The 27,689-nt window shown below is 41.0% G+C and overlaps 1 protein-coding gene across 2 annotated transcripts; it reads left to right on the top strand.

Moving 5' to 3' along the window:
- The first annotated feature begins 348 nt into the window (after positions 1-348).
- dock5 (dedicator of cytokinesis 5) lies at positions 349-27,416 on the top strand. 2 transcript variants are annotated; one of them, XM_068604794.1, is made up of 51 exons: positions 349-523; positions 6,239-6,322; positions 6,561-6,601; positions 6,686-6,741; positions 6,991-7,087; positions 7,219-7,367; positions 7,494-7,629; positions 7,742-7,899; positions 8,455-8,536; positions 9,140-9,269; positions 9,934-10,006; positions 11,755-11,897; positions 12,060-12,185; positions 12,309-12,433; positions 12,910-13,008; positions 13,207-13,279; positions 13,400-13,503; positions 13,734-13,914; positions 14,213-14,310; positions 14,417-14,506; positions 14,753-14,853; positions 14,996-15,130; positions 15,224-15,335; positions 15,676-15,746; positions 15,987-16,093; positions 16,267-16,403; positions 17,505-17,600; positions 17,724-17,822; positions 18,114-18,284; positions 18,408-18,508; positions 18,593-18,651; positions 18,899-19,053; positions 19,190-19,275; positions 19,626-19,782; positions 19,912-19,952; positions 20,032-20,122; positions 20,262-20,381; positions 20,594-20,683; positions 21,147-21,251; positions 21,494-21,635; positions 22,178-22,259; positions 22,369-22,453; positions 22,609-22,695; positions 22,791-22,967; positions 23,396-23,479; positions 23,567-23,704; positions 23,935-24,107; positions 24,315-24,438; positions 25,047-25,122; positions 25,474-25,592; positions 25,724-27,416. In XM_068604794.1, exons 1-51 carry the CDS (start codon positions 481-483, stop codon positions 25,823-25,825), a joined length of 5,511 nt encoding a protein of 1,836 aa, XP_068460895.1. In that variant the 5' UTR covers positions 349-480; the 3' UTR covers positions 25,826-27,416. The 2 variants fall into 2 exon arrangements, with proteins under 2 accessions (XP_068460895.1, XP_068460894.1); XM_068604793.1 differs by having other exon boundaries at positions 25,047-25,206.
- The last annotated feature ends 273 nt before the right edge of the window (positions 27,417-27,689 follow it).

The following is a 27,689-nucleotide window of genomic DNA, read 5'->3' as shown; positions in this document are numbered from 1 at the left end:
ATTATTCTTCTCTCGATTGTCAAATTGTGGGCCAGTGGTTCTGAAACTGGAGCGCCGAGCACATCAGGAGTCCTTGAAGCAAAGCGAGGGACGGGTCAGCCTCATTATAACGTCCCTGAATTTAATTTACGTTCATTTGAGGATTTATGAGGGATAGTTACAGTTATCGATTGTCTGGCGTCTCGGGCAAATGAAACAGCCTCGCGGACGACGCTCCCGGAGACGAGCCCTTTAATGGGACGAGTGTCCGGGCAGCAGCGTGTTGTTGTTGTTGTGGGGGAAGTTACTTTGGGAAGCTCGTAGTTCACGCCTCTCCTCTCCTCTCCTCTCCTGCCGTGTGCGCCCTCCTCTCCCCTCCCCGTTTACAAGTCATGATGGCGGAACTGTAGACCTCGAGACGAGCAGGAGTGCACCGCCCGTCCTCGTTTGGCATTTGTATATAGTTATTTATTCATTCACTTTTTACGTCTTTTCCCCGAAATGACCCGCTGGATCCCGACTAAAAAAGAGAAGTACGGAGTCGGTAAGTCCTCAAACGTAGCTCCGTGTGTTGTTCTCGTGGAAAGCTCTCCGAGTGAACTCCCAAACAAACTAACTTCAAGGGAACTCTGAAGTTGTGATACAGAAGTTGTTAGATACTTTCGTTGGTGTTGATACACGGCGCGGGCATTGCAACTAAAGCCCATTTGGGGTTTTTCACAAACCTTTTGTGTGTCAACAGAACTCGATATTTGCCTCCCCTGTTGTCCCGGGGACTCTGGACATTTGGTTGAAGAGCAGTGAGACATTACTTGTATAACTGTCCATAATAGGTGGTCGAGGGAAATGGAAAAGAGCCAAGAATTCAATGAGCATACCAGTCATTCTTGTACTTAACCTCGATGAGATGACTCGCGGAAGTTGCAGTGAACTTAAATTAATCCTCATTTTACTGCTGGTAGGTGCCCTAAAGCCCCCGTGAGGAGTCCTGCAGGGCCCCACATGGGAGCCTCTGCTGTGACTGTACTCTGTGTATGTCAGATAACAGCAGCATCTACATTGACACTGCAAATGTCAGTGTCGCTTAGTTACACTTAGTAACTGTCTGTCTTTTGAGGCTATAAAGCACTTGTTTGTGTGTGGTTCTTTTGATCTTCATACAATGGCTTGCAATAAGGTGTGGCTCTGTCCCATTTATATGTGTGTGTGTGTGTGTGTGTTTGTGGGCTCACTCTGCATGCATGTTCTTGCTATCAGGTACTCTTCTACGCCCTCAAGGCAAATCTGCACAACTTCTTTATGCAGTATGATAAATTCCTTTCAGGTTTACAGTAATTGACAGGTTGGCTGGTCATTGGCACTGACTCACCGCTAAATCTGATCTACGGACTCTTTTCCAGACAGTTTCCTGGTGTGCAGCAGAGGATTTAGACAAGAGGAAAACCTTGCATGTGTGGATAGTGAATGTGCCTATTGTGCGTAGTTTTTCTGGGGTATGTGTGAATCAGAGCCCAGGACTGAAAATGCCTTGCTCTAACCTGAATCCTCTCACAACCTTATCTTTAAGGAAAGTGTTGTTTGCTCTGTTGTGACCAAAACATGTTTAAGCCACAAATGCAGGTGGGTATGGATTGCTGTGCTGCATAAACACTACCCACTTGGTTGTGACCTTGTTATAGCAGCTGACGTTGAGGATTTTGTTTTTGTGTTTTATCTTTTTAGATCCCAGTACGGTGTTGAAAAGTGTTGCTCTGTGTGATTAGGTACACTGTGCGATTCTGCTGTCATTCGCCTCTGAAACGGGGCAGGAGTCACTAACACTGTAATCCCTAAAATGCCATCGGACCCTGTACAAGGTCTTATGTTGTTAATCCGATTAGTCAACCTAGGCTTGGCCCAAATACAGGCAGAGTACATTTTGAGATGAAAAAAAAGAGTTGGAAAGTTTCTGATAATATCAATTATATCTCTTTAGCTAATAGGGAAATGTGGATAAAATGGGGCTTAAAGTATCAACACATTTTTAATGGTGAATTTGTGACACCGTCATAGATCGCTTCCTAATTTTTACAACCTGAAGAGAAGCACTGCACTAGAGCCTCAAATGAAGTGTTAAAATCAGCGGGCCAAGAACTTGTTTAGTCTCTGTTTTCACATTATTTGCATCCATAATGACATCCCATGGCTTCATTAGATTTCTGGGCAAGGTCTTCTTTATGAGAGGTCATGTAACTGCGTGCATGAACAAAACCCAGATGGAGCAGGCCATTTTTAATGATAATGTGCATGAAAAAACATTACACATTTCTGGTTAACTGATACCCTCGTCCAATAACAGTATTACTGGAAGTTAAAGCTGAAGTCTACTGATTTTACCCATCACCACTGTTAACAGGTGGTGGAGAACACTGTTGAGGTAAATTTGATCTGGGAGAAAGCTGTGTAAAGGTTTTATGGTCACTCCAGGGAGTCCCGTCACTGAGGTCTGCTGCTGAAGACTACAAATTTGAAAATAAAAACTGATCTCGCGAGTTAGAGAGGGGTGTGGTTAGTGGACCTCTGCGGTCCTCTTCTCTTTGAAGCATGAGCTCTGCTTGAACCTATGCTCAAGGCCACATTATCTGCTGCAAGAATGACACACCCTGAGCTCCGATTGGACTGACGGTAGTTGTGTGGCACCATATTTTGCCAAGAAAGAAGAATAGGTGGAATTAAAAAAAAATATCTCTGGTTCTGCTGCATACATTTTATCCTTTTTTTTCTTCTTTTTTTTTTTTTTTTACTAAACCTGTTTATCATGACAATGGTGTTGGAGTACAGTGGTAAATCGGTGCAGGGCTTTTTAAAGAGCCCTTTGAATTTGAAGATACATGTATAAAAATGCTTAAAATCAATAAAAAAAACAACTAAAAACATTTTTTTAAAAGAAAAGAAAGAAAATCCTCCAATGACTTTGCCAATAAGTTAAATAGCTAAATGTAAGAGGCCTCCTATGTCAACGACAAGCACACTCTGAGTTTATGTGCACTAGTCTCGAGGCATCAGGTATCCATTTCACACTACACACTACACCTGTTAAATATTGGGCACAAAACAAGTTGTGATATCCTAAATCATGCTTGTATGTCCATTTTGTCAATCCGTGCCACAGTGAAGCACAATATATATATATATATATATATATATATATATATATATATATATATATATATATAAACACACACACACACGATTATCATAAGCTTGAAGTTGTTTGCTCTGCAGGTGTAATGTGCTGTGTGGGCGTCTTATCATCAAAACAAATCTAAAGCTGTTGATATTTGCAGCCTCCATAGATTGCAATCAAAACATCCATGTTTGTCATATCTGATTGCTGGCGGTAAGATACGTGTTGACCTTCTTGGTTTTGATGAACTGACCAGATGGCTGGATGGTCAGCCATGACTTTTTAAACTCTGGACCATCATTTCAGAGTAGTTCTTTAGGAACCTGGAGAAAGACATTGCTGCTTTTCTCCTTCAGATAAGGCACTTGTCATTTTCTATGTAGCAGGGTTTGAACCGGAAATTAAAATAGGATGGTCTACTTATATCCCCTTTGTGCAATTAGCTTTAAATTTGAGAGTTAGCTTTCTGATTTATGGATAACCTATAAGGACTTATTAGCTTGAGCACATATTAAGAGTGACAGATAGTCTCTGGCTGTCTAGACAGCAGACGGGAGGCAAAAGGGTTTTTAAAACGTCCTGCCTGAGGGGAACTGGCTCTAAAACAACGTTTAATAGACTTGCTTTCACCTCATGACCAGTTTTACAAGAGATACATCTATCTATCTATCTATCTATCTATCTATCTATCTATCTATCTATCTATCTATCTAGCTATATATTTGTGTGTGTGTGTGTATATATATATATATATATATATATATATATATATATATATATATATATATATATATATATATGATACTCACTAAATAATAGCTTTCTGAAGACAATTTCAATAATTTGAAACTGAAATACTACCCGTTTTTGTTGCAATGATTCTTCTGTTGAGGTAATATGTTTCGCTTTCAGGCTTTACTGTACAAGTGAAACTATAGTTTGTGGTAGTCAGAGACCGTTTGTCCCTGCTACATTTTCTGGCTCTATGATTTCATTTATTTCACGATTAAAAGGCTTTTCCTTCAATCCGAAGCAATCTATATGTTCAAAGAGTGGTTGCTTCTTGCATCATATCGTTTATTTGTGTGTTATCATGTCCATAACTTGGAACAGTTTATGTTTTGCTTTCACACCCAGTTAGTGATGAGAACAAAGCATTCTCATTGAAACGTGTTAACTTTGATGAGCTGCCTGCCAGCAGCTGCTCAAACTGTTCAGCCGTGGTCTTCTTTAATTGTGGGCTAATCCACTTCTATGATAAATCATTTAGAGTGAACCAGCCTGACTTTGATTCAACATTAGTATGCACAATAGCTTCAACCTACACAGATTAAGGCTTTTCTGAAATGCAGCGGCTTCAGGCTGAACAGTTATGGGGAAGATTGTGTCTCAGAGTTGTCCAGATGAGTTGTGCTGCCAAGGCCCAGACTACGGCCTTTAGTGAAGACAGTGGGGCGTCACAATGCGCTCAGCCGGGTGCCTGCCATTGGCATGTTGCCACACTTTGGCCAGGCCACGCTGTGTCTTCACTGTGGCAAGTTGGTGAATGGACCATTGTCGCTCTCGGCATGACGAGAGGCAGATGTCATTTCTCCAGTGCACGTTTCCTTCAATATTCCTCCGGCTTCACAAATAATTTCTTAGTAAAAACACATTTTTTAAGTGTAGGTTCAACACAGTGTGTTTAAACAACACACTGTGTTGACTCCAAAGGCCTGGGCTTTCTGTGCATAATATTGCGAGTTGTTTGGTTAGAAGAGATAACACTGTGATGGGAGGAAAACAGCATTTTGAATTAAGGGGGGGAAAAAAGAAAGTCAGAAAAGTTTGGTATTATTTCTGAACCCATACAGGTTTCAGTATTTCTTTTTCTTTTTTTGGTGACCGGATGAGGGCTGTTACAGAAAGGCGTCATTCATGTGAACGTGTGCAGATGCTATCCTAACATAGCCTGCATGGGTCGAACCTAATATTTTAAGAGCTCCATGAGCTGGTTACACAAACGCAGTCTTAACCTAAAAAAAATGCAAGATTCCCCGTGGAGAGATATCTGCCTGGGCAAATGTGTGTTATGGAGAGCTGGAAAATCTGTCCGTGAGGAGGACGTCATGGAGGAAGAAAGGTAGCCAGCTACATTCAGTGTTTTTTGTCAAGTTTTGGTATTCAGACTGAGGTGCGATAAGCCGAGCCAGTTGGAGCGTGCTGTGAAATCTAGCCTCCAGCAACAAGCATTATCACCATGCAAGTCAGGGCAGAGCTCAGCTCATAGTTCCTCTATCAGACGAAGAGAGTGGCTGCTTGCTATTGTGGCTCTCTCAAGTCAAGGCAAAGACCTTTGCAACAGGGTTGTTTGCCAAGGTTTCTCTCTTGCAACTTGTGTGTGTGTGCGTGTGTGTGTGCGTGTGTGTTTGTGTGCGCGCAGAGATATTCTTGTGTAATCCCTCCCATGAGTGTCCTGGTAATAGTGTTAAAAAACAGAGAGGCAGAGTCGTCTTCAGGAAATCGGTTGAGTTAATAAAAGTGAAGGGAAGGGCTCGCAGGTGAGCCAGTTGGAAGAAACTCAGCCAGCAGATTGTACCTATTGACCAAAGGCCACACCGGTATGATTATTGCAGTAATACACAGGATGTGATGCCATCGCCTTTGGAGCTCTGCTCGTCTTTCTTGTTGGGTTTCTTTTTACTCTGAAGCTACTGCTACAGCCTCAGGGCGTTTATTTCAATTAAGAATCGTCAAAATGCTTTAAAGGTTTGAGTCACACATGCACACTTGTACAGCCTGCTGATTCAAACAGCAGAAAGATGAAGAATAAATCAAAGATCAGGATCCCCTTTGCTTACGTGTCCAAGTTCTGCGACAATGCGGGTGAATTGGTTTCTTTTTCCCGGGGAAGAAACTGAAAACCTCTGATCCAGAACTTGCTCTTTTGTGCAGTGAGTGATTGAATAGGGATTTGGGGTTTTCCTTAAGCCACTGGACCTTAGGTACAATCTCCACAGTAGAACTGTCTGCTTAAGTCTTTCCTTTGTTTGCAGTATTTATTGAATGTTTTGTGTTTTTGTAATAATGACACAGTCCTACTTTGTTTCTCAGCCGTCTACAACTATGAGCCCAGTGGGGAGCAGGAGCTGTGTCTTCAGGTGGGGGACACAGTGCACATACTTGAGAAATTGGAAGGTGAGCAAGTCTGAACACACAACAGGCCCTGACACATCGCTCTTTTACTTCTCGAAAGCAAGCTGCCACAGGAAGTTAAATGAAATGTTGAAGTAACCTGTGCTCGATATACTATGCATAATAATGTAAATTATTCTACAGCAGTGTCCTCCTGACAGGATTTACTGTCATCGCTCCTGTCTCGTCCCCTACCTCTCCCTCACTGTGACATGTTTCTCTGTTATTGATATATCCTCAGGCTGGTATAGGGGCTACAGGCTGCGCAAGAAATCCCAGAAGGTAAGAACATCATTAGCTCTCTTATTATCCTATAACCAATGCTGTGATGTGTATATACTGATCTTTGCCTTATTGTTTCTACAGGGCATTTTCCCATCTACCTACATCCAGTTAAAGCAAGCTACAGTTGAGGGAACAGGGTGAGATTACAAATCAGCAAACACATCCTCATGATGATAATCCACTTTGCTTTTGGTTTAACATAGCAGTGCACTAGTAATTACCATAAGTAAAGATTCAGTAATGCTTTTCTTGGCTGTGTAGGGAAGCCATCCAACTATTTATCAAGTATTAGAAATGCACTTGAGTCTGTCCAAATTATGTGACATGATCTGTGAGCGATGAGCCACTTTTCCAGTGTCTTATTATTCTCTCCTTGTGGCTGGCAGCCAACAGGAAATAATTATTCCAGCGGACTTGCCCCTGGTGCAGGAGCTCGGTGCTACTCTGAGGGAATGGGCGCAGATATGGCAGAATCTGTACGTGGTATGTGTCCCCTATCGGTTTTTCAACTTGTAGCACTCACAAGCCTCCACTAATTCACAATACTTTGACTCATTTTCGTTTTGTTCCAAACCTCTGAAGGATATATAAATGTGTACATCTTTATCTGACAGGCGAACAAGACCACCCTGTTCAGGGGTGTTCAGCAGATGTCCTACAGCCTCATCGAATATCGATCTCAGATACTGTCTGGAACGCTGCCTAAGGATGACCTTGTGGAGCTCAAAAAGAAAGTCACAGCAAAGATTGATTACGGAAACCGGTATGTGGCCTGCTGCCTTTTTGTAGTAAATTGCCTCGTGACGTAGACACCATTGTAAAGTTTTATTTGCTCTGAGATTGTGCCTGTAAACCCAACGGACACTCTTTGATCCTATGTGCCGCTCAGGATTCTGGGATTGGACCTGGTGGTACGAGATGAAGCAGGAAACACACTGGATCCTGACCGGACCAGTACGGTCAGTCTGTTCCGGGCGCACGAGACTGCTTCACGCAGTGTTGATGACAGGATACAAGAAGAGAAGGCATGACTTTGATTTATTTATACGATCAGTCATCATTTTTCCCAAAGTAGCGGTTCATTTCAAATAATATCTGTGTCCATGCAATGCTGCCCGGGGCCTTTTTTTTCTGCAGACGCGGCAACAAAACCTGGAAATGAGGCGCCAGACCCTATTCAGTACGGTACACACCTACAGTCTACTCATGAACCTGAAGAACTTTGTATGCAACATCGGAGAAGATGCTGAGCTCCTCATGTCCCTGTATGACCCCGACCAGTCTGAATTTATCAGGTTTGCTCCTCACTTTTCTGCTAATTCCCCAAATGACCTTTTACTAAGTTCCGCCCCTCAAACGCAGACTTGTCAATCATAGCATAGCATCGGCGAGCTCCAATCAGGGTCAGACAACTATCCAGCTTGTTGCGTTTTGTATAGAAAAGCTCCTGGTTGGGGATGGTTCTGCAGATAGCCCTGGCCTTTGACCCCTCTGCAAAGGGCAAGTGTAAAGACAGAAGGCCTTTATTACAGAATACTTTGATTTTTTATGCAGTGACATTACATGTGTAACTAATACCATTAATAATGGCTGTATTTCTTTTAGCAATGGCAGTTTACCGAACTGTTCATCACCTGTCTGCTTTGAGAAAGGTCTATCGGGCTCAATAGAATATTGCTATTCAACAGATGTGTTCATCTTCAAATGTTCTTGACACTTTTCATATAATCTGCTAAAGCAGATCAAATAATAAAAAGGTCTTTAGATTAGTTCTTTTCTATTTTTCTATTTCTCCTGATGCCTTTCGATAATATGATATCTAACTGTGGTTCCTATTTAAATTCATGCAGTGAGAACTTCCTGGTGCGCTGGGACAGTATGGGGATGCCTAAAGAAATTGAAAAGCTCAACAACCTGCCAGCTCTATTCACGGTAACTGAATCCCAGGCCACCGACTGTATTCCCCCAGTTTCGAATTTGAACAATCCAAACGCTGCCTGGAATCTGTGACAAAGGAGACAATTTGCTCCTGGATCAGTCTTAATTTGCTGAAAGTTTCACTGAATGGCTCATATTCACGGCACATCTTTGAAAATTTGAATACATTTGCCGCCATTATGTGGCTGCTGTTTATATTGATGACACAGGCAGTAGTTCCATCCAAACACTTCATTGTGTTAATCTGCATGTGCGCTACCAGTAATAGTGGTTCTGAATGTGATAAAACCACATTCATTGATGCAAAGAGCTGAAATTTAATCATGAAAATAACCTCCTCAAAGCACAGAAGTCAAGATGCTTTTGACTTAAAAAACATAAAAGGTAAATAAACACATAAAGATGCTGCAAAGTGAAATATTTATGGTTTTATGCTTTTTATTCCTGTAATATTTACCATCTAGTCGGCAGCTCTGGCCATATGAATGCACATCCCTACCACAGGGATACATATAGTTCACTGGCTTTTGTATGTAATGCACCGTATTGCTAAATATGCAGTAATTAATCATCTTTATGGTTGTCCTTTGCATCCAGGACCTGAGCAGCAGTGACTTGATGAGGCCGCGACTCTTCTTAGTGTGTCAGATCATCAGAGTGGGCAGCATGGAGCTCAAAGAGGGCAAGAAGCACACTGGAGGACTAAGGAGACCATTTGGTGTGGCTGGTGAGCTGCTTTTCAAATGGCCTAACATTGATTTACGCAATACAGAAGTCGACACAACAAAATGAACGCCACTCCTTTTTGATGCTAGAGTTGCAGGAATAGTTCTTTGGAGGTGTAAAAATGAAGGATCCATGTGCTAAATTAAATGGGAACACCTGCTTCCTGAACTAGAAAATTCCTCCCGTCTGCCTTGGCAAAGGAGGCGGTGGAAATGGTTTGGCACCCGTCTTTTTGTTTTTGGCCAGATCATTAGTGGATTTGATGAGGAATGGTTTCCTCTGGTTTTCCAACAAATAGACTGAAACCAGAGTTAAAAAGAACGCTTCTCTCAGACGTACAATTTTTCTTAGCCAGGACAAAAAGAATCACTTTCAGAAAAGATCTGGGTGGAATAAACAATGTATAGGTATTTGGAGCTGGAGATCTAGAAGCCTCAATGTGTTTTATGCTCGCTGCCTTGCCGGGCAACAGGTGATGGAGATTTAAAACCATGCTTATCTTCTGTCTTACAGAAGAGATATACAAAGTGAATTCACTTTTAAAACTAGTACATTGCTGTTACTTTTAAATTTACAACAAAAAAAAAACGGTCATACATCTGGTGAATTAGCTTATCTCTGACAACGGTCTGCTGCCTTACTGTGACGCTCTCTTGCCGTTTCAGTGATGGACATTACAGATATCGGCCATGGCAAAACAGACGATGAGGACAAACAGCATTTCATCCCTTTTCAGCAGTGAGTCTTTCTGACGTTGTCACACTTCTTACACTGTTAAAAAAACTCGACCTTGTTGTCACACAAACATGATTGAAAGAAACTGGAACAAGACATGAGTTATATTTGCTTATTGGGTTACATATTTTTCAAGGATGCAATTCAACTATTTTTTCTTCTTTTTCTTTTCAAAGACAGGCTTCAAGGCCAAATTTTCATAGCACTTGCACAATGGGGGTGGTGGGATTTCTAGATGGAAGAGCCCCGAAAATATCTTGACTGATTCTCGACATCTAAACCAAATTTTCTGAACATTTTACCTCCATTTGTCTCTTCTCACCGTGTCACAGTTCACTGTCTCTTCTCAAAGAAGGCAGAGACCAAAATATTTTTGTGGGATAGAATACTTATCAGGGCTCATATATTTTCATGACATTTTTATAACCTGAAAAACAGAGGCCTTATGCATTTTGTATCTTAAGAGCTAACAAACAAATCCGGATCAAAGCAGAGTTTCTGTTTGCACATATTTAATGTTTCCTGAGTAAACGTGACTCACCGTTCCCTCGACATGCAATTCTTTGCATTTTAAGAAATGCTAATCTTCCAAGTGTGTTCACTACAAAAGATAAATTGTACCACAGAAAAACCTGTTGATATCTGTAGCCTTGACAAATATGTGTGCTAATATTTTATTAGCACTGATATTTGCCACTGTTAATCATGTCCTGGATGATCCCAAAGTAATATTAAAAATGTCACGCTTCAGCAAATACATTTTCCAATAAACAAATAAAAAATGTACATTTCTAAGATTGAAAGAACAACAGACCACTTTATTTGACAGCTTTTCTCAGTTGCGAAAGCCCATTTTTTGAAACAATGCTACCACATAAATCCATAAAGTTCAGTACAGCACTTAATTTGTAATTTGCAAAAAGCCGTCAAAATATTTAACTCATGAGTCATAAGTAAATAATATCTTCAGCTGTTTCATCACCACCCCTGAAATGACATGTCGCTTTATCATTTTTATAACCTTTCAATTGTCAAGGGAATTGTGTCATTCCCATTTAGTTTATGTATTTTTTTGATTTACAAACATTAAACTGAATAGTGAGGCTCAATATCCACCACAGCCAACAGAAGGGCATTCATCAAGACTCAAATCAAAGGCCAGTTTCAATACGTTATCTATAGTTTTACCATTTATTTACATAAACCTGCATTTCAGTTATGTAAAATAAAACCATACATATCATATGATATAATTGTACAACAAAGAGGATACATCAGTGCAAGAGGTTCAGACCAATCAGGAACTAATGCTGATGCCTGTCCACAGCATTTAATCTACTAAAGTCTTTCATCATGGTAAAACTAAACGTCCACACAGGCTACATGTAGACAAGTCTCTGTGTCCACTTTTCTGACCAAACCACAATATACAGAGACATATCCTCTCATGTACGAGTGACATATTGACCCTTTTATGATGATTTTCTCGTCTATTTTCAGTAACTGTAGTAAATAAAAGTCAGTATAGACTTGTTTTTTGCGATAGAAACAATAGAAGTCTTGTACTTTCACTCTGTGTTACTTTGCCGTTATGGTTGTCACTTAAAATGAATGGGGTGTGCCAAGGGGAAATAGTGGAGATCCAGAAAGCCTTGCATTCCCTTTGCAGCTCCTCTGTCCATTTGTTTGTCACCTGTCAGACATGCCGGCAGCAGATTTTTCATAAACTTGTCCCAATGTTTTTCTCTCAGGATAGCGATGGAAACCTACATCCGTCAGAGGCAACTCATCATGTCTCCGCTCATCCCGTCTCGAGTCATAGGAGAGAACGAGCCACTCACGGCTGTCTTCAACAAAGTCATCGCGACGCGGGAGGTCAATCACAAAGGCCAGGGTAAAAGGAAGTGCTCACAGACAGTGTGTTCCCCTGTGATATCAGAGGGTCGCTTTAAATTGACCCCTTCTGTTTTAAGGGAAGTAAATGATGTGTGAGAGGTCTACAGGGTGGGTCCTTTGGTGTCTGCCTCATTAAATGTCTTTACATGTTTGCTGGCAGGGCTGTTTGTGACCCTGAAGCTCCTCCCAGGGGACCTTGCCCAAGTCAGGAAGGACTACCCCCACTTTGTTGACCGCAGCACTGCTATCGTGAGGAAAATGGGCTTTCCGGAAATCATCCTCCCAGGTGGATTTAAGTCTTTGTTGCTGGGCATTGCTCTGAATGTTCATTTTAATTGCTTACAAAGCCATGAGAAGGCTTTATGAATTCTCAGCACATCCGCCTGATCATCTGTTGTCCTTCCTCCAGGAATCGTGAGGAATGATATTTACGTAACATTGCTGCAGGGAGAGTTTGACCGTGGTAAAAAGAAGACCCCGAAAAACGTAGAGGTCATACTGAGTGTGTATGATGATGAAGGCAAATCCATGGAGGTAAATTAGACCACTGAACGCATAATTTCCTCTTCATTTATTTCTAATCAAGCCTTATGTGACTAACTGTGCAACCACCCCTTTATAGCAGCTCTTGCAATTCAGCTTTGAATGTTTCACTTGTTAGCCGAGCTAGCGACATTCTCGGTCCACCACTTTGGCCCCATGAAGTTTTGTACAGACATTCATGGCCTCCAGATCATGAATCCATTTGACTTTGGTGATCCCCTGACTTTTCCTCTGGCTTCTCCATGAGTTTGACATTTGTGGTTTAAGGAGAAATGTCTAACATTCATGTGTCTCTTTGACTTACGATGAATCTAGTGATTGTCTGATTTTTTCCTTTGGTGCCATCATCTGGTCAAAATGTTGACTTGTCTTATTCTTTTGGTTACGGCTACCTACCTGCAAAACTAATGACAGGAGAGATGAAGTTTCTATCATGCAAACTAATCTATTTTCTTCTGTTTCGATAGAAAGTGATATTTCCTGGGGCCGGTTATGATGGCATCACAGAGTACAAGTCTGTCATTTACTACCAAGTGAAGCAGCCTTGTTGGAATGAAACGGTGAAGGTAAGCTTATCTTACACGCTTGCAGCTCAGTGCTTTGACCATGATATCATGTTCTCTAGTTGGTTCTTCAATTAATTAATCTTCCAAGAAAGATATTGACACAAGGTTTGCTACTAAAACAAATCAGACAGCATGTCTTCCATATGTATAATCCTGTATTCACATTAATTCTCCTGACTATTCTCTCCTTCCTGCTAGGTGACAATTCCCATTGAAGACGTCTGCCGCTGTCACCTGAGGGTGATGTTTCGACACCGATCCTCCCAGGACTGTGAGTGACTGTCTTATTTGTATGACAAACTCCCACATGCAGTCCTGCCACCATGTTGAATACATCTCCAGTGACTGTCTGTGGCTCAATTCCCATCCCATGCTTCTGTGTATTTGTTAGCAAGGGACAAATCGGAGAAGCCGTTCGGTATGGCCTTCGTCCGGCTCATGAGAAGAGATGGGACCACGCTAAAAGATGGCAGGCATGAGCTCATCGTCTATAAGGTACTGCAGCAGGCAGGGTTGTGGTTTTGCATGAAATTGTATTCACTGCACCTATCTTTTAAAATAAGTATGAGCTTGTTTTGATCTAATTACACAAAAATGGGTGTCTTGAATAGCTGATAGTGGGTAGATGGATTGTGCACAAATCTCTCCTCAATCAATAAATATGAAATTAAATCCCATCGATCAATATGCTTCATGATTCATTCCCCATTTTGTGAATTTCTTAGGTTGATGTGAAAAAGACAGAGGATGCAAAGGTTTACCTCACCTTGCCAGCGACTTGGGCTGAAGTGGAAGAAAAGGAGAAGCAGACAGGGAAGCAGTTCCACCATTCAGGAGTGATTCCTGTGACTAAAGATAGCTTCCAGATCGCAACGCTCACCTGCTCCACTAAACTCACTCAGAACGGTACCGCAGGGAGCCATTTCTCTTTGTCCCAATCTTTCAGCTTCTGAATTTGTGATAATTAAAATATGTCCTGTCACAAGACATCTTTAAGAAATTACAGATTCTACAACAGATAAAAGGGGTGCAGTGCCACCTTAATTTCCTCCCCCGAGATTGCCTTGAAATTAATTAAGCTGATCTTTGTTGTTAAAATATTGCTGCTGTGTGGATGATGATTAATGTTGATCTAATTTGGTTCATATTTGGCTTATAACACAATTTTGTTAACTGCTGTTGTGGTATGTTCATGTTTTTCCAGTGGATTTACTCGGCCTGTTGAACTGGCGGTCCAACCCCGAAGATCTGGACCAGATTCTGCAGAGGCTGATGGAGGTCGAAGGAGGAGAGATTGTCAAAGTGAGTTCTGCTGCACTGAATATGTAATATGCTGCTATATGTTATACATACTGTATGATGACCTTATTATCCACACTTTTCTAACAGCTTTCTGTTTCATGCACAGTTTCTCCAGGACACTCTTGATGCCTTGTTCAACATTATGATGGAGACCTCCGAGAAGGACACCTATGACACTCTGGTGTTTGATGCCTTGGTTAGTTTTTTAAAAAATTTTTGTCGGGCCATAGGGTTAGTGAGTGTTAACTTGTATTATATACAACATGCCATGCAAATTAGATCTTTTCTGGTGTAAAGCCAGATATTTGGATTATAATTTGAAGGGGTCACAAATTAAAAAGTGGTCGAGTAAAAAGTGTGTGGCATTCACTGATATTCAGAATTTGTATGTTCTTTCAATTTGGACTTTGCTCTGATTTGGTTTCCTCTTGTTTATCACCAGGTATTTATAATCACACTTATTGGCGATATCAAATTCCAGCACTTCAATCCGGTCCTTGAAACCTACATCAACAAGCACTTCAGTGCCACTTTGGCTTACATGTGAGTCTCCATTCTATATTTTCCACCTTTGATCGCTTACGCCCCTTCACACTGTATATTTTTAGTGGGCCTTATGCTCTCCTCCTCCACCCACACCAAAATTACCAGCAGACTTTGATGCCTGACTCATTCACTTTCTCAGGAAGCTAACGAAGGTGCTGAACTACTATGTGGGCCACGCCGAGCTGCCCGCTCTATCCGAGAGGCTCTACGCAGCACTCAAAGCCCTCAAGTACCTGTTCAGATTTATTGTACAGTCCCGGGTCCTCTATCTCAGGTATCAGAAGCGTTCCATTCAAAATAATCCACCTTTACCTCTCATGTTACACAGATGACTTCCTTTGATGCAATGTCTGGTCTTGATTCTCAGATTCTATGGGAACAGCGAGGATGGGGATGCTTTCTTCAACTCCATTCGCACCCTTTTCCTGTCTTTCAACACTCTGATGGACAGACCGCTGGACGAGGGAGTGAAGATAAAGGTAAGATGAAGTGTGTGCCCAGAAGCTGTATTTATTTTGTATATTTTGGTATTTTACAACTGAAATGCATGTGGAAACAAGATCATTTGGTAGCTTGAAAATACAAGTTACATGGAGCAGTTCAGTCGTAGCATTGTAAATGACTGCAGGAGTGCAGCTGTGAAAATGTGTTAGGGAGAAGTTATTGAAAGGTTTTACAAATTACCTGTAAAATAAGTGTGGGCTCCCTGTTGGCAGTCACTAAGGTGATGAAAAGTTCTGGTGAAAAGCTTGTTTTACTAGAAAATAAAACACATCCCTGTGCTTCAGTCTGATGAGACCTGCTTCTTTGCTTTTTCAGGGAGCGATATTGAAATACCTCCCCAGCATCATTAATGACATCCAGACTGTGTTTGATCCTGTGGAGCTCAGGTAACTCTCAAGGGGGGGTTCACAGCAGGAAATGATAATTGCCTGACAGTGCAAATTATCATATTTACTTCTGAGTAAGAGCGGCGTTATTCTCAATTCTTACTTCTCTAAAATCAATCTGTCAAACTGTATGTGCTACTCATTAGTACTAGGTGACAATAATGAATATATGTGAAATGTGACAAGCATTCAAATTTTCACAGACGCTCTTTTGGCTTTTTTATTTTGTTCTCTTCTCAGTGTTCTCCTCGCGAAGTTCATTGAGAGCATTCCTGACTCTCAGCTTGTGCGTCAGAAGCTGGGTTGCATGTGTAAAATGGTGGAGAGTGACCTTTTCAGGCAGCCAGGTAGGAGTCCTCGAGGCTTGAAAACCGAGTAATGACATTTCACAGAAGATGCTGTGAAAAAAGTGTTCAGCATCACACCTAAATAGATACAAGTTTGTCAGGTCAGCTCTATTAATAAGAAATGTGCATTGTGATCCAATAAGCACCGTTTTTCCTCTGCCCCGTTGCTGCAGATTGTCGAGATGTGCTGCTGCCACTTGTTACTGACCAGTTGAGTGGGCAGCTGGACGACTACTCTAGTAAACCAGATCATGAGGCCTGTGGCCAACTGCTCAGCACAGTGTTGGACAACTTGGACCGCAAGGATGTGGTGAGGAGTCAGAATTCACCTTCAAACACACTGCATATATTAGTTTATAGGTTCGGAACACACAAATGATAGAAAAAAAAAACATCTAGTCAGCTTGATGTTTTGAGTTGCAGCAGCCAAATTGAGTTTCCTTCACCATCCACCGACTGACGGAGGTAGAGAGCTCAGACTTCTGTGGGGACTTCGGAGTAAGATTGCTGCTGTTGTGCATGAAAAGGAACAGGTTGAGATGATTCGGGCTTCTCTTTAAAGGTTTTCTGGGCCAGTCCAACTGGTAGGAAGCCCCAGGGCAGACCCAGAGCGTGCTGTGGAATTACATATCCCATCTGGGCTGGTTTCGCCAAGTTGTCCCTAATGGAGAAGCTGGAAGACGAAGCTACAGAGAGAATCTGCGCTGCCATGTTTAGACTGCTGCTAAACGGTTTAAAATGAATGAATAGTTGGCCCATCTCTTCATGCTGATAGTTTGTTTCATATGCTTAGTTTGTTAGATCTGTCTCGGTAATTTCTGCGACTACACTGGAGTTTGTGATGCTCACAGAGGTAAAAAACAGAATTAAACAATATATTTTTTCATAAAGAATATCTGTTACTTTGGATAACTCTTATACAAATTCATTTAGTTTCCGACCAGCAGGCCAAAATAAAAATATATTTAGAAAATAAAAGAAGAAAAAAAAGAAAATCCTTACAATTTGGCCCTGGTAGCATGACATGTTTGGCATTTGTACTCGTATGTTTACTGAAACAGTTAATCGAATATCAAAAGCGTCCTATAATAGTTAAACTCTGGTTTGTTCTTCATTCTACTAAAGAAACCCTTTGACTGAATTGAAGGTTGATCATTTTTTTCTAATGTATTTCAAAAATGTAAGCACCGCAAAGTCCATTGTGTTGTAGTGGAGGCGGAAATATCCTAGACTAGCTCAAAACCAATAAAACTGACACCATCCATAAATAAGAGAGAATATGGGTTATTCTTTTTCTCCTTTTTTGTGTGTAATTTGAGTGATTCATTTTGATACTGACAACACTTTGCAGCATGCCTGTGTTGCTTTGTTTCTGCTGGAAATTGTCCCTGAGGCTGTTCTGTCTGTGCAGGGTCCAACCAGAGGGCACGTTCAGCTGATAATGGAGCGGCTCCTTCGTAGGGTTAATCGCACTGTCATCAGCATGGAGCGATCCTCTCCTCTCATTGTAAGACACAACTTTGGTGTTACAGCTGCAACATGTCCTTGACGACTATGTCTATTAATTTACCCATCTTTTAAGACTCATAACACAATATCAATCAATAATACAAATACTCCTCTGCTGCAGGGCCACTATCTTGCCTGCATGACGGCCATCCTGAAGCAAATGGATGACATGCATTACGCCCATTACATCAGCACCTTCAAGACAAGACAGGATATCGTTGTAAGTGTCCCGGTTCCTCCCCCTGTTGGCTACATCTTGTCCTGAAATAGCTCATCAATAACAGACATTAAACCACCCAGGCCACTTACTGCTCCTAAAGGGAATATTGATTATAGGCATTTCATGAATGGATTGGGCTGACATGATGAGGATGTCAGGCGGTGTCCATTATGCAATGGGAGCATGAGTGATGTCTGACATGTGGCAGCGCTGTTTGGATTTGCTTAGTTTGGATAAAGCGACAGTGTGTATACACTTGCAGTAAAGATTTTTCACCTGTGCTGCCCTCAGGACTTCCTCATGGAGACATTCATCATGTTTAAGGACCTCATGGGAGACGTCTTTCCCGCTGACTGGATGATCATGAACCTTGTTCAGATGCAGGTCTTCCTGAGAGCCATCAGCCAGTACTCAGATGTCCTCAACATGTATTTTTTGGATGAGGCACATTTTGTACTCCAGGTGCGTCTTTGTCCTCCCCCACCTGGGTAGAGGTTACATTTCTTATTTAACACAAAATCAAAAGCTAGTGTTATGAGAAGGTAATTATGGTATTAATATTTGAAAACCCTACTCCCCTCCCAGCTGTGGAATAACTACTTTCATTTGACGGTGGCGTTCCTCACCCACAAGACACTGCAGCTGGAATCCTTCTCTCAAGAGAAACGAAATAAGATACTGAACAAGTGAGGTCATTTACAATTCATCAAAAAAGATTATTTAAATGGTGAAAACTTAATTTAACAGTCTTTGATTTAAATTTGCCACAGATATGGAGACATGAGGAAGACTATTGGGTTTAAGATCAGAGATATGTGGTATAATCTCGGTGAGTATTTTGCTCCATCTGATAATGCTGCTATTATCACAGAGTTTGTGGTATTGTTTATTCAGTGGCTGCCGGTAATGCAAGGGGAATAACAAGACAATATTTTGTATTGTCCGGTTTCACAGTGGGTTGTTTTGTTTACCACATTATTAGATTTGTCCTCTGTTTGTTGAGAAATTAAGATGCAACTTATTGCCTTCTCCAATCACACTATATTTCTGTGTGATAATGTTTCGTTGTCCCTTAGGCCCCCACAAAATGAAGTTCATCCCAGCCATGGTCGGGCCCATTCTGGAGGTCACCTTGGTGCCAGAGCCGGAGCTGAGGAAAGCCACCATCCTCATCTTCTTTGATATGATGCAGTGTGAGCACAACTTCAGCCCCGGACGCACGTTTGAAACGGTAAAAAGCTCCCTCGGTAGTTCAGAGCTTCAGTGTTTTGGGTTTAAATTCGACTGAAGCCACTCTCAGCTGAGTAAGACCATATGCGATGTGAAGGACGATGTCTTCTTTTTTTATTCCCCTTTGATGTTTGCAGTTTGAGAATGAACTGATAACAAAATTGGACCAAGAGGTGGAAGGAGGCCGAGGTGATGAGCAGTACAAAGTCCTGCTGGAGAAAACGTGAGGCAGAATATAATTTCTTTTTAACTCCAAGTTGTTTAAAGGGATATTGCAAATGTTTTGAAGTGGGGTTACATGAGATACTTATCCGTAGGCAGTGTATCACCTACAGTAGATGACGACCGGTACAGCTCCAGTTTGGATAGGCTGATGGGACATCTGGCAAGGAAACAATGCAATGCACTGCTGTGGACAGAAGCAGCAGCAAAATGTTCTGACTATCTCAAAAAATTGCAGAAAACATATTTTATTGTGCTCGTCAGGAGGAACGGCTGGCTTTGGAATACTGATAAACGAGAAACAGCCCTTTTCAGCGACATTGTAGCTAAATCGCTTGTTTGTACATGCAGGTTACTGGAACACTGCAGACGACACAGATACCTGTCACAGTCAGGGGAGGAGCTGGCTCTGCTGCTGAGCAGCCTGCTGGAGAAACTCCTGGCTTACCGCACCATCACACATGACGAAAGCCCTGAGCATCGCATGAGCTGCACTGTCAATGTGCTGGTATGCCCAGCGCCTATATTTACAAAAGAGTTACCACTGTTTGTGCATGTGCACAAAGCAGTGATCTGTGTGGTTCTGAAAGAGAAAATGTTTTCAAGAATATGCAATTAAGATGTTTTTCTCTTGTAGAATTTCTACAAAGAAAAAAAGAGGGAAGACATTTACATCCGGTGAGTCAGAAAGACACGGAGCATCTGGTCCCTGGACCAAGGGGCTCACTGTGTCTCACTAATGTGCTCTTGTAACCAGGTACTTGTACAAGCTGCGAGATTTGCACCTGGACTGTGAGAACTACACAGAGGCCTCCTACACTCTGCTCCTACATGCTGAATTATTGGAGGTCTCTGACACATCCATGTCTTTTTTTACCCGATAAAGATCAGATTATTTAATTATCTTTGAGCTATTTAACCCTCGCTTGTACTACGTGCTCCTAAATGTTCACCTGAATGCTAATTTATGGCCATTTGCTTCCCCAGTGGTCTGACAAACCCTGTGCACCTCATCTGATCCCTGGAGATGGGAAGCATGTGTGGACTCAACAGGAGCTGAAAGAGAGGCTAATCCAGGAGATCATATGTTATCTGGACAAGGGCAAGGTTAGTGTGAACTGGTGACAAAGGCTCAGATTGCCATAGAGGCTGGCATTGTGAAACTGGTGGGGAAGTTATTTCAGCTCCGTTGTGGCGAGGTGGGGGTTTCATGATAGACAGCCGCGGGAGCCAGATGGCAAAGTGTAGCTTGTGCTCCTGTGTTGTTTTGTATTTGTTTTATGTCTCCTTTTAAGTGAGGGAAGTGCATGTCTTTGCAGATGTGGGAGAAGGCCATTGAGCTGGGCAAGCAGTTGGCCAAGATGCATGAGAGCCACATCTTTGACTTCATGGAGCTGAGCCAGCTGCTGGTAAATAGATGCACGAACAAACAAATGCTCCTAAAAACTCTGAAAAAGGATGTTGTATACACTAATATAAAAACAATCTCAAATGATTGTATTAGTAATATACCTCATTAAGATTTTTGAAAATTATTCTGATGAGTAGATACTAATTGTGTTCCACTTTGTACAACACAAAGTGCCCTTTGTTGAGATGTGTCAACCTGTTTACCCATGGGTCAACCAAAATTGTGACTGCTAATTTGATTTATTATAAACAATCTCCATCAAATATATCTGTCTTTAGTCTGATGGGGCTCCAATAATATTTTCTCATAATTACTGAAAAAAGACATTAACCACACATGTTTTTTTGAAAATGTTATTGGAATCCATTTATTATTAATGTGTTTTGTCACCACTAACCGACTATTTACAACACACTGTGTATTCATTCCAGTCTTAACATCTTCTTTGTCCTCTCCCACAGAAAAAGCAAGCCCAGTTCTATGAAAATATAATGCATGCAATGCGGCCACAGCCAGAGTACTTTGCTGTGGGATATTATGGCCTTGGTTTCCCGTCTTTCCTCAGGGTGAGTAAATGATTACCGATTTATTACCAATAAATAAAGACTTGCATGGTGCTCACGTAACGATCTGGCTTTTTGAAACATGTCATGTGCAATAATGTCGATAAAGCTGATTGGCTTTTTGATGAAACAAGAAAAAAATACAGTCCTGTCACTGTGCTGTATACGCACACTTTTCATTAATTACAGAAAATAAGCTTGATTGTAATTCTCGCTTTTGATTGCGTTTCAATGTTCTGCTACAGAACAAGATGTTCATCTACCGAGGCAAAGAATACGAGTGGCTTGAAGACTTCAGCTTAAAGCTGCTCTCTCAGTTCCCCAACGCAGTACGGATGACCAGCACAGCGCCCCCTGGAGATGACATCAGCAACTCCCTTGGACAGTGTATCCTTATACAAATATTATTAGCCACACAAAAGCTATTTGTTTATCAAGCTATGTTCACAATATAGCTTAAGGGAATGCAGTGAGATTGACATTTTTGATCTTAAGTGCAGCACCTCAACAACTATTGGATCAATTGTCATACATTTTAAACACACATTTGTGTCCAAAATACCTACCTGGAACTTTTCATCTTGTGACATTACCAGATCTGTATGTGTTTTATCTTTGAAATCTTGGAAAGATGATAACATTCTCATCATCCTTTAGCTGTATTTTGTGGGTAACTGGCAAATGTTTGAATGCTAAAATGCTACATTAAATGGTGAACATGGCAAACGTTAAACCTGCTAAACATAAACGTGTTAATATTTTTTATTGCGAGCATGTTTTGAAGTCAGCATTATTTGTGGCTCTGCACTAAGTAAAGAGTGACAGAGCTGCTAGACACTAGATATATTTGACAATTACAGATTCAAAACCATAATCTTTGTTTGCTTCTCCACACTATTCCTGGTCGTGTCCTTAGCTGAACTTCACAGACATCCAGTGCTTTACTGTCAAGCCGGTTCTCACCGTGCCGCACCAGTTTAAAGACAAAGGGGTTCCAGAGCAGATATTAAAGTGCGCAACGGAACACTTAAAGGCTGATTTATCTTCTCGTGAATATCTTGGGATTTATAGTGCTCTGGTCAAACTGCTATCACTGCTGTCCTTCCCTGTTCTTTTTCAGCTATTACAGAACCAATGAAGTGGACCAGTTCAAGTATTCCAGGCCCTTCAGGAAAGGTGAAAAGGATCCAGACAACGAATTTGCAGTGAGCATTCTTTACATTTATTAAATGTAAATGATGTAAATGATAATACAAAAGTTTAAACAATCCTGTATCTGTTCATACCTCATTCTAAAGATTAAAAAAGGCATTAAAATGTCACCTTTTAATATTTTATTGGTATTTATTCTGCCCTACAGACCATGTGGATCGAGAGAACCACATACATTACAGCCTATCGCTTCCCGGGGATCCTGAAATGGTTTGAAGTCAAATCTGTCTCAGTAGTAAGAAGCCAACTTGACGATCAAACTTCGTTGTTTCTTGTTGTTAAAAAATGAATAGGATCCTTTATATGATTTATTATTCTCCTAATGTGCAGGAGGAGATTAGTCCTTTGGCGAACGCCATCGAAACCATGGAGAATGCCAATGAAAAGCTGAGTAACCTCGTGCAACAGCAGGCCTGCGATCGCTCACTGTCCATCAACCCACTGTCCATGATGCTCAGCGGCATTGTTGACCCTGCAGTCATGGGCGGCTTCTCCAACTATGAGAAGGTTTGACTCTTTTTGTTAAACAAGACAATTTTTTTGGTTTAAATAAATACAGACAAGTCAGACACACACTATGTAAGAGGACAGAGGCCCCAAAGATGTGCCACGGTCTGACTACTTAGACATGAGCCATTTGCTAAGTCAGGTTCAGATTCTGTGCACAGTTCGCAAGTAATTAATTTGGGAAAAAATAAAATCATTGAAAAAAAATGAATACACTAATAACCGATCATACAACTGTAAAATGTGTAAATCATGTTTTCTTTAACAGGCCTTCTGGCTGGCCTCAAGCCTGTTTTGAGCTACAAAGTTTTATTCATATGGGAACCGCAGTGACCTCTTTGTCATGCTGTGGAAACCTGTTCATTGTTGCTTGCAGCTGAATGCGAGTGAGTTTGTTTCAAAAGCGACCCAATTGTCATCCTCTTCAGGCATTCTTCATAGACACCTACATCCAAGAGCACCCGGAGGATCACGAGCGCATTGACATCCTTAAACAGCTAATCGCCCTGCAGGTAAATCCTTCCGCCATAATTGTCATTGACACTGGCCTCAAAGCTAAACATGTTTTGGAATACTTAAGTGCCCGTCTTCCCCTCTAGATCCCTCTCTTGGCAGATGGGATTCGCATCCACGGGGAGAAGGCGACTGAGCAGCTGAAGCCCTTGCACAACCGTCTGGTTACTTGCTTTCAAGACCTTCGGGAGAAAGTGGAGAAGCATTACGGCGTCATAACCTTGGTGCGTTGCCAGCCGCAAACTCAATTTATTGTTAGAGGGTGCCAACTTAAGCTATTGGCCCTATTGCCTTCCTATCAAACGCTTCTTATTCAAAGCAGAGTGTACGTAATATTAGCGCAGGACCATAAATCTTCCTTGAGCCAGTCCATTGCAACCCAAGTTTTGTCATTGTGCTCCTCCTCCTCTGCCAAGATTCCCCGATGATGCTTAATCCCATTTGTGTGTCTCAGCCCTGCTCTCTCACTGAGAGGAAGAAGAGTCGCGTGGGCTCCGCAGTGATGCCCTACATCATGTCCTCCACCTTGCGTCGCATGTCTACGGTCTCAACCATCTCCAACTCCTCCTCAGGCCTCTCCAGCGGCTCCGCATCCTCAGATGGACCGTCCTGCATTCCTTCCCAAGAGTCAGTCGCCTGCATCCTCTCCTTGCTTCCTGCTCCCTTTGTCTATCTTTCCCCTTGTTATTGTGCTGCCATCACAACAGAGAGTGGTTTCTATAAATGCTGATTTTTGTCTTTGCTCAAATCAAAATGACTTTATGATTGTATATCTCTCTGCATCTTTCTCCACCCCCGATTATTCACAAACAGTTCCTTGTTTTCTCCTCCCAGCGATCGCAGGGCCTCAGTTTTGTCCCGCTTTGAGGATGACAACAGGATTGCGAGAAAGAACAGAAAGGAATGGAGCGTCAGCAAATCCCAGGTCCTACTAGAGAGGCAGTCAGATGCAGATGAGGTAAGGCATGTCCAGGTGTTTTATTTATATATATATATATATATATATATATATATATATATATATATATATATATATATATATATATATATATATATATGTATATATATATATATATATATATGTGTATATATATATATATATATATATATATATATATATGTATATATATATATATATGTATATATATATATATGTATATATATATATATACATATATATATATATATATATATATATATGTATATATACATATATATATATATATATATGTATATATATATATATACATATATATATGTATATATATATATATATATATGTATATATATATATATATATATATATATATATATATATATATATATATATATATATATATATATATATATATATATATGTGCGTGAGTGTGTGTGTGTATGTATATATGTTCTGCTATTTTCATTTCCGTGACAACACACTTCCCCTCAGGTGATTATATTTGCTATTCACAAGACCATATTATATTAATATTGAGTGTCTGTTACTCACTTGGGAATTGGGAGTAGTAACATTATGCTTATTGTACAAGGAAACCTATATCTTTGCTTTCCTGCGTTTACTCCAGACTCCTCCCGGGAAACAACAGAGACCCAAGAGTTTACAATTAGGGGACCGACGGCTCACCCTCTCCTTGTTCCAAGGTGCTTCATCCCAGCTCAGCTTGTCCAACCCTCTCAGCCCGCTGCCGGCCTCTCCACAAACACCTCACACACCACGGAGCTCCAGTATGTAGCAGAAACGGCAATCCTCTGACAAACACTGCACTGCATGCCATCATTTTAGTTTCACTTAAAAATATGCCTTGCACACAGAAAAGGAAGAATACCTTGCAGACTAACTTTGCGTAGGCACAGTTTGGTCTATAGCCCTAATCAGGTCACACACACACACACACACACACACACACACACACACACACACACACACACACACACGCATATTCACAGAAGCATGCGGTCTGAAATGCGTTTCTTTCTTCAATCCTGTGGTAGGTTATTCATCGCTTCTCAGTGACAATGATGTCAATACCATAGACACCCCAGGGACACCCCCACCCATGCCTCCGAAGAAACACCCGCACGAGATTGACAACTTCGGGTTCTCTTCAGAGGTACATCTGCTTAGAGAAAATCGCATCCCCTTACTAATGCATATTTAATGACGTGTAAACGTTAAAATATTCTGTTTTTATTATTTTTATTTGAAGTCCTAGAATGAACTCTCTTCTCTCTTTCCCCACAGTTCACTCCTCCGCTACCAATGAAAATTGAGAGCAAGCCTCCTCCTCCACCTCCGAAAACTCGGAAGTCGATGCTACCCACATATGATCACACCCCCCACTAAGGCTACATCCACACACAAGCTTTAAAGTGTCACTAATTCTCTGATAGTGCTGTGATAAAAGTGCAGCTTCATTTTTTGGCATTGTGGAAACGCCACAGTGAGGCACAGATGCAGGACAAATGCAAGATTTGCAGCGGGAAAAACAACTTTGTGATCCAACTCACTAATAACTCCGAGCAGTTCTTTGTTCTCAAGTTTTTAGCTGATGTTTTGTTTTCAAGCCACAAGGAAGATTATATTGTAAGTGGGGTTATTGTTATAAGACGGTACTACTGTGTAAAAATGGATATATGATTTGGGTACACAAGGCCGGCACATCCTTGGATTCAGTGTGCTTTTTAAGAGTTAATGAAACACAATAAAAGTCAGTATGTTGTACAGACTTTAATCACTCGCAGGGAAAACAAATGACCAATGCTGCAATGTAATATTTAGCTTATATATGCTGGAGTAACACTGGATGACTTCTTTTCCCCCAAGCTGTTTACCGTCATTCCATATTTTAACAAGCGAAAGCTGCATTAGATACTTGTCAGACTTGATCAAGCACAGGGAATACAATGTACAGAATGTAACGTTAGTTTGATATGTAGTTATTTTGTGTGTAAAACTATGATCAAACCAATTTTCCCAAACCACAATGTTTTCGAGACACTGGATGGCATTCATGAATGTGTTGAAGATTATGCATTTGTTTTGATGTTTATTATGACCTGAATACTGTAACTGATGCTTCCAAACTGCATCACGATGATGTTGGTGTTCAGTGGAAGTCCGTTTTTCCTTCAGGGATAGCTCGACATTTTGGGAAATACGCTCGCTTGTCGAGAGTTAGATGAGAAGATCGATAGACTCTCACGTCTTTCTGGTACACATGTAGCTGGAGCACACGCAGCACACAGCGGGGAGCAGAGAGCCTGACTGCATAAAGGTAACCAAGTCTGCCAAACCGGAAGTGAAGCTTAACATGTGATGTTGTATTGTTTATTGCAATACGTTTCCAGTCTTTATGCTAAGTTAAGGCTATTTATTTACCGTATCAGTCTTCTCATCTTATTCCTGGCAAGAAAGTAAATAAGTGCGCTTCACAAAATGTCAAACGATTCCTCAAAAGAATGCTAAACGCTGTATGGCGCAAGCACAAGTGCCTTTGAATTTCACTTTAGTTTGGTATTTTAGGACTTGATTTGCAGATTTCCTTTTTGATTAATTCATTATAGAAATTTAAATTATTGCTACTCATTCATTTTAAATATTCCCATTGTTCTACACATACAGAGATGTGTTTTTATGCAGCTTCAATCCAGTCTAATTTCAACATACTGCACTTGAAGTTTTATAAAAAGGCGCAATACAATTTATGTGCAGACAGTGATAAAACTATGCATGTAAACTTGTTTGAAAAATGATCAAATGTCAGTATTTTATTTTTAGATCTTAAATTGTTTCACAAGGGATTCACTTTTTTGTACGGTACACATTTCTTGACAACAAGCATCAACAAAGGTTTATACAAACAATGCCTCAAGCGATATATAATCTTTTTTATGAACAAGCTGTTGTTGACTGAACAAAAATAAAGAATTATTAAAAAGCCACACATTCTTGGTTACATTGATTGTTTTAGAAATGCATCTTCATCTTTCCACCAGTCCTGTCAACACAGTGGATATAGGTTACTCTCTGTGTCATCTAGTAAACTGGTGTGAACTATAGTCATTTATGCATTTTCAAATAAACCAGAGTTGGTGGAGGAAAATGAAGCCTCTTTAGCTTGCACTGATGCAGAAGATAAAACGGCATCATCTGGGGAGGCCGTCTGCAGAGAGGAGTTCATGAGCTGTTTATGAGAGTTAAGTGATGG

This window comes from Clinocottus analis, unplaced genomic scaffold (assembly GCF_023055335.1).
Source record: "Clinocottus analis isolate CAN_PGR_092001 unplaced genomic scaffold, fCliAna1.0.p SCAF_7, whole genome shotgun sequence".
NCBI lineage: Eukaryota > Metazoa > Chordata > Actinopteri > Perciformes > Cottidae > Clinocottus > Clinocottus analis.
The sequence above is the reverse complement of the archived record's forward strand: the minus strand, read 5'-3'. Positions and strand labels throughout refer to the sequence as shown.